This window comes from Lucilia cuprina, chromosome 2, assembly GCF_022045245.1.
Source record: "Lucilia cuprina isolate Lc7/37 chromosome 2, ASM2204524v1, whole genome shotgun sequence".
In the NCBI taxonomy this organism is placed as follows: domain Eukaryota; kingdom Metazoa; phylum Arthropoda; class Insecta; order Diptera; family Calliphoridae; genus Lucilia; species Lucilia cuprina.
Genome location: NC_060950.1, coordinates 16,241,047 through 16,257,306, shown reverse-complemented (window position 1 = coordinate 16,257,306; position 16,260 = coordinate 16,241,047). Strand labels below are relative to the sequence as shown.

The window sequence follows — 16,260 nt, the reverse complement described above, 5'->3', positions numbered from 1 at the left end:
TAGTCTGGACTATAGAATAGTCAATAGTCTGGACTATAGAATAGTCAATAGTCTGGACTATAGATTAGTCTATAGTCTGGACTATAGAATAGTCTATAGTCTGGACTATAGAATAGTCTATAGTCTGGACTATACAATAGTCTATAGTCTGGACTATAGAACAGTTTATAGTCTGGACTATTAAACAGCTTATTGTCCTTTTTTTGTCCAAAATTTCAAAATTTCCATTTTTAGCTTAAATCGATTGTAATGTTTATTTTTATTACACACACTCTCTCTATCTCTCTCTCCCACTTTTATAAAATCCCTAAATAAACAAAACTCAACAAACAAAAAAATGGCACCAATACTCTAGACGCCATAACTGGACATGCGCCTTAAGTTAAACGGAAATAAAATGTCTGCAAGTAAACTCACACACATAAACAACAGTACACATTTGAAATAAATACGAAAGGAATACTTAACTTAACAATTCAATTGAGCAGAATAAAGAATTTTATTAAAAAATATTTATAAGGCTTTACAGACAAACACATACATACACAACTATAGAATTATTTTTAAATAAAAAATTGTATGATTTAGTTGGTAATTTTAGTAAAAAGGAAATGAACTATTTACAACAAATGTAGGTTTGTTTAGACTGCTAGAAAGCGGGGGAAAAGAGAGAGAGAGAGAAAGAGGGAGAAGGAATAAGAAAATAGGACAACTAGGAATAATACAACTGTAATAACGATGAGAATGTTTAAAAATATATGATTAAAGAAACTTTTAGTATTTTTGCTGTCAATACAGATTTAAGATTAAATTATACAAAAACAAAATAATATGTATTGAAAATAATAATTCTGTTATTGTCATAAATGTTATATTTGTACATTATTTTTTTTTCTAAAAGCATATGCATTTTTTATTTTTAAAAATTTGTATGCCAGAAATGTTTATAAAAACATGTCCTTCTAAACAACAATGAATATTGTAATTCTAGTAAAAAAAAACATGATCAATGTCAAATGTATTGTGTTTTTCCTGTGTAAAAGGACTTTGTAGTTAAATATTTAACATTTCTATGTTTGAAAAATAAAAGAAATGAAAACAACCACTTAACTGCAATATTAGAATTAGAAAATACATTTAAAATGTCGAAACTAATTACTAAGTAAATTGTCATAAATTTTTATAAATAAATAAAAAAGGGGGCAAATATTTATTTAATTTTAAAAGAACTAGAGTAATTAAAAAGGAAAGCAGAAATTGAAATTGATTTTCAAAAATATGAGAACATTTTTAAGGATTTCAATTGCGTATCGATTAAGTTAAAGATATTTTTGCACTAAAATTGCATTTTATGAGTAACAGGCAATATTCAGTTATGCCCTTCAATAACATTTTGTATAAGGGCAACATTTTGAATTACTTGAATTGTTTAGATAATGCAGTACTTTTATAAGAATGCAAATATATTGCATTATTGCCCTCAAACTACCTTTCGAAATGCTGAAATTGCAATTGATTTTGAAACATATGAAAACATTTTTAGGATTTCAATTGCGTATAGGTTAAGTTAAGGGTATTTTGGCACTAAAATTACCTTTTATGAGAAACAGGCGATTTTCAGTTTTACCCTTAAATTACATTTTGTGTTAGGGCAACATTTTGAAATACTTGAATTGTTCAGATAATGCATTATTTTTACAAAAATGTAAAGAGTTTAAATTTTTTCCCTCAAACTACCCTCCAAAAAGAAGTAATATGCAAATACTTTACATTTTTTGCCCTCAAATTGCCCCTTAATGGTATTTTTTACAACAAAATGCAACATTTTCAATATCCTGAATTATCAAGAAGCATATATTGTCGTTTTATGCGTTCAAATTTCTAAGTCTTGAATTGCCATTATACAAAAAAGGATATAAATTTACAAAGTTTTAAAAAAGGCAAATATTTTGTATTTTTTTGCTTCTCTATATACATTTTCTTAAAAAAATCAAAATTTTTTTAATAATAATTAAAATATCAATAGAAAAATTATTTGTCTGTTGTAAATTTTAACTTTGATTTACAATCTGTTATAAGTTAAAAAAGAAAACTATAAATACAATTTTGTCTCTGCTGCCTCTAAAGTTCATTTACAATTAGCCTATTGAAATCCATTTTGTTATAAGGACTCTTACTCTCGGCTCATTAATTAGTCTATTGAATATTCTAAGGCAGAAATAAAAAAAGAACAAAAATAAAATGGAAAATTGAAAATTAAACACATGCAGAGCTGAACCACACAGGAAACAAAAAAAGAAACGAAGAAAACATCAATAGTTTATTGTAGTAGATTCTTTCCGTTAAGAACAATATAACACTGGGCAACAGAATATCTAAGGAACAGGATTTAGTAGATAATTTTGAAACTTTGTAAAGGAATTTAATTCCAGAAATAAAAAGAAAACTTTTTTTTGAAATTTGTTAATTTTATAAAATTGTTTAAAACTTGATTATTTATAGACCGATTTTAATAAAATAAGTCTTATTTTATTTGCAACATAGCTGGGTTCACGATTTATTATATTAAAAAAATATTTCAAATCTTTCTAGAGTTTTTTACAAATTTTGAAAAACATTTTTTTTTCTATTTCGTTTATATGAAAAAATTTTATATTAACATTAAACTTTGCATAAAATCAATATTTTTGCTCCGATTTTAATAAGATATACTTTATTTTATTTGTAATATATTAAGCTTTATGATACAGTAATAAAATTTAAAATTTTTTATGATTTTGATTTTTTTATAAATTTTTGAAAATAAAAAATTTTTCAGTTTTACTTTTCTGTCAAATTTTATTAAAATCAATATTTTTGCATAAAATCATTATTTTTGTATAAATATTTATAAAATAAAACTCTTTTTATTTAGCAACATTTTAAACTTTACGATTTCATCCAATGAGGGAAAATTCTCGATCGTTTTTGATTTTTTATGAATTTTTGAAAAATAAAATTTTTCAAATTTATTCATATGCCAAAATGTATAAGCATCACGTAATTGTTAATAAAATCTGGATTTTTGCATCGATTTTAATGAAATATATTTTAATATATTTGTAACATCTTAACCTTTACGATCGTATTCAATCCGGAAGAATTATGGATCGTTTTCGATTCTTAATGAATTTTTCAATTTTGTTCATATGTAAATTGTGATAAAATCACTTAATTGTTAATAAAAGCTTTATATATTACAATATTTTTAAACATTTTAACTTATTTTGCTTCTAAAATCTCAAGCTTTATGGTCTTGTCCAATCAAAAAGATTTCTTAATCGTTTTCAATTTTTTATAAATTTTTAAGAAATAAAAATTTTTCAATTTCGATTATATAGAAAATTGTGCTAACATCACTTAATTGTTAAAAAAATCTTGATTTATTCATCGATTTTGAAAAATTATGATTATTTTTATTTTTAACATGTTAAGTTTTACGATCACATCCAATTAAGAAGAATTCTTGATCGTTTTCAATTTTTAATGAATTTTTGAAAAATAAAAATTTTTCAATTTCGTTTATATAAAAAATTGTGTTAACATCACTTAAATGTTAATAAAATCGTGATTTTTCCACCGATTTTTATAAAATATATTTAAATATATTGATAAAATCTTAAGCTTTAAGATTCCATCCAATCAGATAAAATTCTTCTTCATCTTAAGTTTTTTGTAAATTTTTAAAAAAATTAAATAATTAAAAATTTTAAGTTAATTTTTATAAAGCTTATTCTCTATAGAATTTTTTAAGTTTTAATTTATCGAAATCTGTTAAATAGTGTTTGGGATATGCTTTAATATGTATTAATTCCTAATGTCCAGTGTAAAAAAATAAACAACAAAAATTAATAAATATTTTCAAGGACTCTTTTGAAAGGAATGTCAGTGACTTATTTGTTAGCTGGTACGTTTTTTCCTCTGCAATTAATTACAATTATAGTATTATGTATGTGTGTGTAAACTTTGTATGTGTTTAATATCAATTACACGCCATTTTATTTCTATTTGTTTAAATTACAAAGAAAATAAGTACCCAGCAAAACCATGGTAATGACAACAACTTACATTTCAACGACTACATTGCATTACTTAGAATGAGTGAAGTAATAACTTACAAATAATACAATATGTGAATACTTTTCGAACTTTGTTTTTAACATTCACGAAATTTATTTGTGAAAACTAAGAATAAATGTAACTACTTCTTTAATTTCCCATTTACAGACGCTCATAGTAAGTACTTACCTAACTACCTATTTGTAATTGAAAGTGGTTAGTTCCTGCCAACAATAATGACTTCAAATGCTATTGTCTAAGCAACCCCTTTTCAATTGAAAGTTTTTGCTGGATATGTGTGAATTTAGAGAATACACAGGACATGTACAGGAAACCGCCATAGTTTACTTAAAGTCTAGTCAATTATAACTAATTTAGTTTAAACTAATTTATTAGATAAATTAACTAAAGTAAACTTAGTAAATTGTAAATTGAATTTTGACACTTACCGTTGTGATATCGAAATATTAAATAAACTATAAAGGACATACCTGTATAAATGAAAGAAATGAGAGAAAAAAGGGAAAAGTTGGTTAGTAAAAGGGTTAATAATTGGTAAAGGAAATTAAGAAAAATTAAAGTAAAAGTTCTTAACAAAAGTAGAAAAAAAGAGATAAAATTAAGAAAATTTCAATCTAGCTTATGAAGCAAAATGCTGGTAATATAATATCAAACTACTACGTCTTTAATATATACTGAACACACAATCATCGAACGTGTCTGAACGCATATTAGAAATAGAATATGTCGGAAACTTTGAAACGCTGATTCCAGATAGATTGTTGTCTTAGTCAAGCTAAACATTAAAGTAAATACCAAAAGAAACCTCTTGCTAAACGAATGGCTCTAAATTGGAGGAAAAAGTGGACTTGGATTTTGATATAGTGGACACATTGGAAGGTTATACAAAATTATCGGACTAATCGCATACAAGACACAATTATGAAACACTGATCCCAGATAGAATGTTTTGGCCAAGCGGAACATTACAGCAAATACTAGCAGAAATTCGTTGATACACTGATGGCTCTAAATTGGAGGACAAAGTGGGCCTGGAGTTCTATATACTGGACACATTGGAAGGTTATACCAGACACAGAATATGTCAGAAACTTTAAAACATAGGAGCAAATACCAGCAGGCATCCATTGCAACACGAATGGCTAAATTGGGGGGCAAAGTAGGCCTGGGATTTTGTATACTAGGCCTTATACTTTTATATACCAATTGGAAGCGAAACCTTAGATCAGATACCAACAGGAATTCGTTGCTAAACGAACGGCTCTAAATTGGGAGATAAGGTGGGCCTGGGTGTTCTATATACTGAACACATTAGAAAGTTATACACAATCATCGAACTGTTCGCACAACAGACACTTAAACGCTAATCCCATTAGAATGTCTTGGTAAAGCGGAAAATGAGAACAGATACCAGCAGGAATCTGTTGCTACACAAATGCTCTATATTGGGTTACAAAATGGGAATGTGGTTCTATATTGAAGACCTAAAAACAGAAATATGCCACCGTTTACATAATAATACTTTAAGCATCCAGGCAGTAGTCCGAGCAATAGCGGACTACTCCCAGAGGAAAGGTTTACATCATATCGGTACTAGTTTACTCGAGAATAATTAGCAACGAAATTGCGAATGTATCAACTTTAAAGGGAAGGGAGCTCAAAGTAATTAACCTGATGAACGCAAAAGTCCTTCAATAGCGGTCATCAAATTATCTATAAAATTGCGACATGTAACGTGCGACACACAGACATACATGCAGACGGACGGACAGACGAACAAAAGGTGTGTGTTACATACATCAGCACAAACGATATGATACCCTTTACACTATGGTGTTGTAGGGTATAACTATAGGTGAGAGAATTCCAGAAGGCTCTTGAAATAATGAAATGGTGAGCAGAATGCTAAGGTTAGTATGACGGTACGTATTATGAGTAGACGTGCGATTGGTTTCAGACGAATGTAGTGCATGTGGATAGAGGACAGGTAAAACTCTAACATTGATCGGAAAAATCTTAAGAATTACATCCATAAAATTAAGTTTTTGAATATTGAAAAACGTAACGTTGTTAACATTGCAACAATTCGTTGTTGAAATCTAAATTTTATACATATTTGTTGTCTAAATGTTAAATGACAACGTTGCGTTGTCAACATTGCATAATGTTGTCGTGTGTATGTATATACTTTGACAACGAATGTTATTGAAAAATTATTATAAACTGTTTGGTATCAATTTAATGCCAGACTTTTGTGTATTTATATTTCGCTCTATGTACTTTATATTCAACTTTAATTAAATACTAAATAATGAAATATGTGTTAATGCTAATTAAATGCAATTTAAAAACGTATTTTAGATTACAAATAAAATATGGAATAAGAAAAAACTAGAACTACTAGAGTAATTTTCCATTTTAAAACCTGTAACAGAAATCAATCTTTTATTCTTTTAATTAATGACTAGAATCAAAGTCTAGATATGATTACAAGTTAGTTTTATTATAAACTGGAATATTTATAAATTACTTTTTTTTGTTTGTTTGTTTATGATTAAATATGCAAGTAGAATTGATTAAAAAGTTAAAATCACTTGATTATAGTTAGTCAGTGACTGACTGATTGAGGGACAAACTGACTACTCGTGGCCAGCAGGCATTGATGATTATTGTTTGTTTTTTGTCATATATTGTTTTGAAAGACAAAAGAATTAATATATTTAAATTTAAATCAATTTAAGTTATAATTTATGTATAGAAAAATAAATAAAATATAAATATTTAAAAGGGCAAATATCACAAAACTACACAATGAGTAAGTGTTAATGTTATAAAAAAAACTGGAATAAAAAATTACAAAAAAAAAAAAATTCTAGATAATAAATATTAAACAGATAAAAAATAATACATTTAAATTAAATTTATTAAAAGAAACGCTATAAAAGGCAATTACAACTTAAACACGAAAATTGAGATTTTCTTTTTAAATTACAAATTTAATATTTTTAATCAATTTTAAAAATAGTTGTTATTAATGTAAAAATTTTAATAAAATTCAAATAATTTATTATGATTATAAAATCTAAAATTTAATGGGTTTTAGATTTTTAAAAATATTTTTGAAAACTAACTATTACTAAATTTTTGCATTAAAAAAGTATCTGCATTAAATTGCTCAAAAAATCCAAAATAATAAAGCGATTTTAATCAAATAAATTTTGATTTAATTGCAAGTTATTAAATTACCAGTTTTTAAAATAACATTAAAATTTTCTTCTTTAAAAAATTTTTTATAAATTTTTAAAAATCAAAAATTATTTTTCATATAAAATTTCTAACTAAATTTATTAATTTTATTATATAGTCTATAAAATTATAATTTATATACCGATTTTGAAAAAGTATATCTCCTTTTATTTGCAACATATTTAGTTTTATGATGTCTATGTAAAAGTTTTAATTTTTAAACATTTTAAATTTTTTACGAATTTTAAAAAAATTATAAATTTTTTTAATTTCGGCTATAAGTCAAAATGTGTTAACTTCAACGTTATTGAGAAAATAATATTTATTTGTATATCCTTTTCAAGGTTTTATATTTTATTATATTTGTAATATATTAAACTTCTCAACCTACAAATCGAATCCAATTTTTTGATTATTTTCTATTTTTTATAAATTTTTAAAAATCAGAAATTGTTAACAATTTTCAAATGTTTTTTGGTTTTAAATTCTAATTAATGCAAATACCTAAACATGAAATATTTTGCTTTACGAACATGATCCAAATCGATTATGACGTAAGCTATAGCAAAGTTCAGCAACATGTTAGCTTACGTCAGAATCGATGGTAAAAAATCGATATATGTTACACAGTTCTGTTTAGAACTTGATAATGTTCAAGTTTTGCAACATGTTGTTGTAGTCAAGAAATCAAAGGTACAATGTTTTATATAGAGTCTAGCAACATGTTGCTAATAAGTGAATCGCTACAAAAAGGCGATCAACAGATCTACTTATCAGAAATTAAAAAAAAACTAAACGAACGGAATGCCTTTCATCGTCGAGCAAAATAAAGTTACAACTATATAAGGTTAGCAACATGTTGCTGTAAATTATACAATGCTAGAGTGGTATAATGAAGAGAAAAATCTATCCCCATATTCATAACTGCTTAATAAAGTTATTGATTGTTTATTGCAGGAATTTTGTATGAAAAATGTGGGTAATAAACCTAAAATGAATACGGGTGTATAGCAACTTGTTGCTGTAAAGAGATTCACAACAGCAACAATTTAGGATCTAGGCTTTCAACTACATTGATCTTACTTCTAAAATTACAACAGATCTGCTACAACAACATTAAGCAAAGGAGTTCAATACAAATGAATAAAATTTAACCATGTATCTTTAAGAAGATACATTGTTGATAAATTGAAGACAGTAAATCAGTAATTTTTTGAAATTTTACTGAGTGCAACTAAACGAAAAAATTCGAGAATATTAAGCTGAACAAGTTTTAAATTCTACAATAGCAATGCTCAGCAACATGTTGCAATGTTTGCTAAAATCAACAGCTACTTACAACTTGATAACTGTAAACTTGCACAAAAAACAACCAACGAAAGCCTAATATTCCATAATAAAAACACTCGGCAACATGTTGCAACACCAACAAGAAACTATTAAGAAAAAAGTGTTGTGGAACTATTATACTCCAGACCTAATCTTGCCCTTCTACTATTTTTTGATTCGATGCTCAATCTTTCCCCTAGTATTGGTTTACATTCAGAACACATTGTAAACAATGTTGTGAAACATTTGATAAGCAACATTTCAACATCCCTGTTTTAGGTATAACTTATTTTAAGCAATTATAATTTCTAGCAACATTTGCATTAAGCAACAATGTTGACTTAATAAACAATGAAAAACCAACTTGTTTATGCCCTAAAAACCATCACTTTCAACAGTAGGGTATCAACAAAAACCATATGGAGATAAAGTAAATAAAAATAACAACAACAAAACAAACACTAGCACAAAGAAGAATCAACAATAAAAACAAGATTGATAACACGTTAAAGCAGGTAAATATTATTATTAAAGCTTTATGCGATTAAAAGTCTAACTGAGGCCACAGAGAAAAAAAGACACAAAAAAACATTAAAGGTAAACAAAAAAGTTTATTTTGTTTTCCTGAGTAAAACAACAACAAAATCACAATACTCCACACAAAGAGGAAGAAAGAGAGAGAGAGAGTTTTGCTGTTATGCTCATGAGCAAGCTTATGCAAGTGATTCGAGGGTAAAATGAGTTTGAGTGGTGTTTATAATCAAATAAAATTGATCACGCAAAATAAAAATGAAAGAAAACAAAACAAAAACAAATATTACTAAAACTGTATGAATAATATAAAAAACCAGGAGAGTCAGTCAAACACAAAGAAGACGAAGAAGAAAAACGAAACGAAAAGAAAATAAACAAAACAAGTTAACAAAAGTCAAAAACATCAAGTATGTGTCAGTCTTGTATTAGACAGCGTAATAAAAGCGAGTAAAATTTTTTTTGTTAAAACTGCTTCAGAAAAAAGTTATTATATTAATTAAAGAAAAATATAAAAATTATTAAAAAAATAATTAAATAAAAAATATTTTTTAACAAAATTAAACAAAAATGTTTAATTAAGTTTCAATAAAACAAATGAATTTTGTTAAAATATAAAACAAATAATATCCACTTCAGCACGTGGTCTTTGCAGGGAGTAAAGAAGTGTTTTTCCAGCAACAAGTTGTGTGACCTTTAAATTTTCAAACCAAACAACATAAACAAATGTTTGACAACAAATCTATAACAACAGCAACAACATCATCATCTGGTGGTCCTACCCATTAATATTTTACAACGACCTGTTTACCTCTGTCTAATTGGCTGGCTGTTTGCACACAACAGTTTTGTCATTTGTGTGTTAGAGGACAACAATAACATTTTTCCATTATGACTGAGGTTGCCTGTCTAATGTTCATTTGCCCTTGGTTGGCATTAGTTTTAATCATAATTTATGCCATGACAGTGTTATAGAATTTTTTTTAAATCAAACATGGCTAAAATATACAAATACATGTTGTTGTTGCTGGAAGAAAATGTGCTTTGGCGAACGAGCCAAGCACGAGCCAAGATAAATAATTAAAAAGCAAGATGTTGTTGCTGATAATAACTGGAAGTGGAAATAACAAAGTTTAAAGTCCATATCTAAGAGTTTTTTTAAAGTTTCATATAAAGCAACATGTTGCTAAGGAAATAATTACACTCACGCAGGAAAAAGCTAAAAAAGGTTAGCAACATGTTGCTGTAAAGTAAATCCCAAAAAAAGGTGTTCACAACCGTGTTCATTTCGTCAACACTAAACATTGTCAATTTAGTGGCAACTGCATCATTTAAAAGAAGATTCTATGAATAGCTGGCCTGTTACAACAACAAGATTGGTCTTTACTGTATGTTGCCTGAACTTACAATTAAAACTAATAACGAAATGAAACTCTATGCGTTTAGATTAAGAGAAAAGATGCTCTTTATTAACAAAACAAAGTCTTGTAACATTTTCAACATATTTACAAGCAATCCTAAGGTGAACAAAACATTAGGCAACATGTTGCTGTAGCTTCAAATACACTTAAGTAACATCAAACATATGGTTGTCCTAATCCAACATAAAGTCATACTAACGTGTTTTTCCACATACTAAAAGCAAATGCTGCAAAATGTATTATAAGTATTTAGCAACATGTTGCTTAAATACACAAATATACTAAAAAAGCACATTTTTTGTCAACTGTTTGAAAACAACATTAGAACAAAAAATGCTATAAAATGAAACAATGTAAACTCAATTGCTTCATCGCAACGTTACAAAACATCTTCAACGTGTTCCTCAACCCACAAATAACAAAAATTATTACTGTGGCCTTGCAAACTATTCAGCAACATGTTGCTGCAACAAAAAATGCTGTAAAATTAAACATCAACAATCAATTGTTTTATCGCAACATTAAAAAACATCTTCAACATACTTTAACGTAAATTATGGCTATACCCTTGTAAATTATTCAGCAACATGTTGAAGCAAATGAAAATGTTGCTATTAGTTGTTAAAAACAAAATGAGTTTTTTCAACATAATTTTCTCATTCTTATTCTTGAACAAAACAATCAGCAACCTATTGCAGTAGTTAAGTCAACAGTTTTATTCCAAAACAACATAAAAATCAACTTTAACATCTTCTTCTGAGTGGCACCATAAGGACAAAAATATAATTCAGCTGTTACCAAATTTAACGTGTTCTTCCACTATAAACAAATGTTGCTAGCCTAAGGAGATGTCTAAGATCATTTTGCAACATATTGTTGTATATTGCTTTTTAAATTTTCCATCTATTCCTTCACATCTTATAAACAAATGTTAGTGATGCCTAGATTTCTATGGCAACATGTTGCTGCATCTTTAGTTTCAACCATGGTGAACTAAGTGAAACAACAAAAACAAAAACACAGTGTTAATCATAAATGTAAGAAGAAATATTAAGAAATTCAAAGTTTTCCTTAAATATTATTAAAAGGGTTTAGCTTAACAATAGTGATATTTAGTTGTTAATTAATTAATAAAGAAATAGATAACGTCATTGCATATTCAATAACAATATAAACAAAATCTTGCTTAACAAACTGCAACATGTTAAATAATTTAAATGAAAGTAAAGGGGAAATAAATCAAAACTTAATATATTTCTCAATGAAACATAAAATAAATCAATTAAGAAATTTTTAATTAAGCTTTTATGCAAATGTGGATTTACTTTTCTTTATATAATAATACAAAATATGCAATATGTAGAGAAAGATATAAGAATTGCAAAACATGAATGTTTGTTAAAAAAGGTTGAGCAACATGTTGTTATAAAAAGAAATTAAGTAATCAATTACATTAATATATATAAGTTTGTTAAAATTCAGCAACATGTTGATAGCATGGATAATCATCTTAAAGTGAGAGAAAGATATTTTTGAAAACTGTTTATAGAAAATCAGATAAACTTAAATCAAATAAACATTTTAATTTATTAGGGTTTTAAGTAAATAAGTTTAGCAACATGTTTACAACAGTGTGGGGCTATAATAACTTGCTAGCAATATAGTTGTATAAATTTCTTTAAAAAAAACTATGTTTTTTAAAGAATATTAAGTTATTTCAGTGATCTGTTTAAATAAGATGTTGCCGTCAACATAAATTGTACAACGTTGTCTATAAAACGATCATTAGTTAAAGAAAACAAAGTTGATATTCAGCAACATGTTGCTAATACAAGTTTGCCAAAAAACAATAATTTAAACATATTGCTAGCGTTAAAATGGGCAGAAAATCAATTGAGTAGGAAAAGGTAACAAAGTTGATATGATACTTCACCATGGATTTATGTTCAATGATATTCAGCAACATGTTGCTAATACAAGCTTGTCAATAAAGAATAATTTAAACATGTTGCTAGTGTTAAAATAGACAGCAAATCAATTGAGTAGATAAAGAAAACAAAGTTAATGGAATACATTCCCAGTGACAAGTTTGCAACAAAATTTAAAATTTACACAATTAACTAAAGATTACATGTTCAATGATATTCAGCAACATGTTGCTAATACAAGTTTGCCAATAAGCAATAATTAAAACATGTTGCTAGCACCAAAATTTGTAGAAAATCAATGAGTAGGAAAAGAAAACAAAATTGATGTGATACTTTCCCAGTGGCATGTTTAAACTACATGTTGCTAGCAACATAATTAAAAGAAATACAATGAAAAAATAAAATGTATATGAAATTCATGTTAATAAATTGCTGGTGATCAAAAAAATTCTTAAAATCTAAACCTAAAAAAAACATTCCCTTTGTAGTCAACAACTTGTAAAGCCCTGGAACAATTAGGGAAATGTTGACATTTATAATATTGTTAATTGTTTATAATAGCCATGTTTTAGTATTAACTTTTAACTTTTTTACTTTAAAATTATGTAAAATTAAAATTAAAAAAAAAAATAATTTTAAGTTATTTTGTATTGAAAAAGAATATTATATATTCTTAAAAATAAATATTAAAATAAAAATTGTGATTTTTTTATATAAATTAGTTAGTAAGATTAAAAATTATATTATGTTAAAGAAAATTTAGAAAAATAAAATATTTTGTTTTTATTAAAAAAATACAATTTTAAATTAAAAATATTAAAGAGTTTTATTTAAATAAAAGAAGTTAAAAAAATATGTGAATTTTCACCAAAAGAACTTTCTATCTAAAAAGAACCAGTTACAGGACTAGTTCGCTCTCTATTCTCTGCCGGTTTCGTCCTTGTAAATATCTGTCTAGATATCAATCCTTGAGTACGAAAACCCCTTCCTATATTTATTTTATCTTTTATAACATTATCTCCAGATATAAAGTCCATGTTAAAGCGAAAAAAAACACCCAATCTAAGTCAACTTTTTTTATACTATTTTTGGCAATATGACATCACTTTCACCGTTTATCATTTAATTTTATAAATTTTGATTTCTTTCATTTCATTTCTTTTATGCAAAACGCAAAAACTTAAAGACTTCCAATAAAGCGTTAAATAAAATGTATAAAGAAGGTGTATAATAAAAAAATAGTCTAAAAATAAAGGTTAGCAACAAGTAAACAAATGAAATAATTATCATATCAATACAATTATAATAAATAAAAAATAAAATTAAATTGTATTACGAATTTTAAATTTAATTTGTTATAATTGTAAGTCTTTACTTGTAGTAGTGTTGCTTTCTTTGGTTAGTGATCGTGTAAAATTTAGTTTAAAATGTTTTATTTTTTTAACGTTTTGTTGATCAGTGATCATCATTTTGCTGCTGTTTCTCTTTTTTGATCAAAAATTTTCTTTTTGGTTAAACAGGAAGTAGAATTCATTCGGCAATAAGATTATTTATAACAAATTTAAAGTCTTTGATCATACTAGCGTACCCGGTGTGCTTAGCAAGGTACTAGAAGATTTTAAGATTTTCGACCATTTGGCCCTTGATTGTGTTAAATTTCATGTGTTTGCATTACTTGTCTTAAGCAAAGCATATCCTAGAGAACGAAAATGTTAGGTGGACAGGACAAGTTGTGGCATATAGACTAAAAGATGTTCAAGGGAAAACTTTCCCACTGTTTCTTTCTAACAGATTTTATAACAGGAGACAAAATTCAGTTACGTACCCTTTATCTATCTATCTATCTATCTATCTATCTATCTATCTATCTATCTATCTATCTATCTATCTATCTATCTATCTATCTATCTATCTATCGAAATAACAATCTCACAATATAACAATCTCACGATATCACAAATGGATCTAACAATCCATCTATCTAACAATCAAACAATCTATCGATCTAACAATCTATAGAACTTACAATCTACATATCTAACAATCCATTGATCAACAATCTTTTGATCCAACAATCTATCGATTTAAGTATCTATCTATTTAACAATCTGCCGATCTAACAATCTATCGATCTAACAATATACCGATCTAACATTCAATCGATCTAACAATATATTGATCAAACAGTCTGACAATCTATTTACCAATTTATAGATCATACAGTCTATCGATCTAACAAATTATCGATTTTACAATCTATCGGTCAAACAATCAATTGATATAATAATGTACAAAACTTTTCATTTATTACATCAAATATAACTCCAACATTAACTTTTAAACGAAAACTAATTAAAAGTGAAAGTTACTAAAAACAGAAACATAATTATAAATTTTTAAACGTACTTTGTTGTTAAACATATAACTTTTTGACAAAAAAAAAAAAAAAAAACATAAAATAAAACATTTGACCATGAATTTTAGTTTTAAGAGATTTAAGAGAAAAAAGGTTATAATAAAAAAAACTAGTTTTAAGTTTAAACTAAAAAATAGAAACTTCCTTTTACAAACTGAAATTAAAACTTCATATAAGAAAAAAAAGATGAATTTAATAGTTTAAACTTAAAAGAGTTGTTTTTTCCTAAATGCTAAGTAATTTATCATAAAATTAAAAAAACCAGACATCAAACGAAATGAAAATTTTAATAAAAGTTAAAGGTTAAATTAAGACAGTAAATAAAAAATAAACATATATTGATTAATTAACACTTTAAATTTAAAAGATGTATTAATTAATTATTTAAAGAATAAAAAAAACTTATTTTAAAAGTCAATGACTTTTGAAAAAAAACTAAACGAAAACTTAGAGGAATTAAGCTTGGTATGTTAGTTTATTTCCGTTTTTATAATTCTTGTACAAATAATCATTTCCTTTTAATATTCCTTAAAACGCCCAAATGTAAACAACTAATTTCTAAAAACAAAAGCCTCCTAAAAATATGCTATACATTTTGTTTTGTATGTTTGTTATTGTTTTCACTCTGTCATAATTTTAAATGATAACCTACAAAAAGAAACATAACAAACTAGACTTTTCTATTAAAACTCCTTCCTGCTGTTACATGCAAATGTTGTTGCATTTCCTGTTTGACAACACATCCATACTAGAACATGTTTACTTTTGGAATATAGTTCAGACTGGTATGTTTATTTGTATATCCCTTTTTCTCTGTATATTTTTTTGTCTTCTTTTCCTTTTGGGTAGGAAAAATCTCTTGCTAAAACTGCACGCTTAGCTAGGCTTTATCTACTGTTGAAATTTTTCTTTCGTTTTATGGCTTGTGGCGGGAAAATATTTTTATTTCCATTTCCTTTTACAACATATCATCGTGTTGTGCGGTGCAATCAACTTATGTTGGTTGCATGTTGTACGTTTTCTGGGTCACCAGGTTCTATTTGAAATATTTTCGAAAAGAAATATGAATTTTGTTAGATTCTGTTGCCTCTCATATTTGAGGTCTAGGAACTTTGAGGCGAATAAAATGGTTTTGTGGATTAAATGTCTATCTATCTATCTGTCTATCAATCTATTTATCTATCTATCTATCTATCTATCTATCTATCTATCTATCTATCTATCTATCTATCTATCTATCTATCTATCTATCTATCTATCTATCTATCTA

General features: G+C 26.3%; 1 protein-coding gene across 9 annotated transcripts in view; it reads right to left on the bottom strand.

Annotated features, from left to right (window-relative positions):
- LOC111677555 (protein bunched, class 2/F/G isoform) overlaps window positions 1-16,260 on the bottom strand; it is a 271,155-nt gene that overhangs the window by 152,200 nt on the left and 102,695 nt on the right. The window contains exon 3 of one of the 9 annotated variants that reach the window (XM_046945641.1): window positions 4,548-4,589. The exons of the other annotated variants lie outside the window; for them this stretch is intronic. Coding sequence (XP_046801597.1) covers window positions 4,548-4,589 — 42 coding nt within the window. The remainder of the gene's footprint in view (window positions 1-4,547; window positions 4,590-16,260) is intronic. 9 annotated transcript variants of the gene reach the window in all.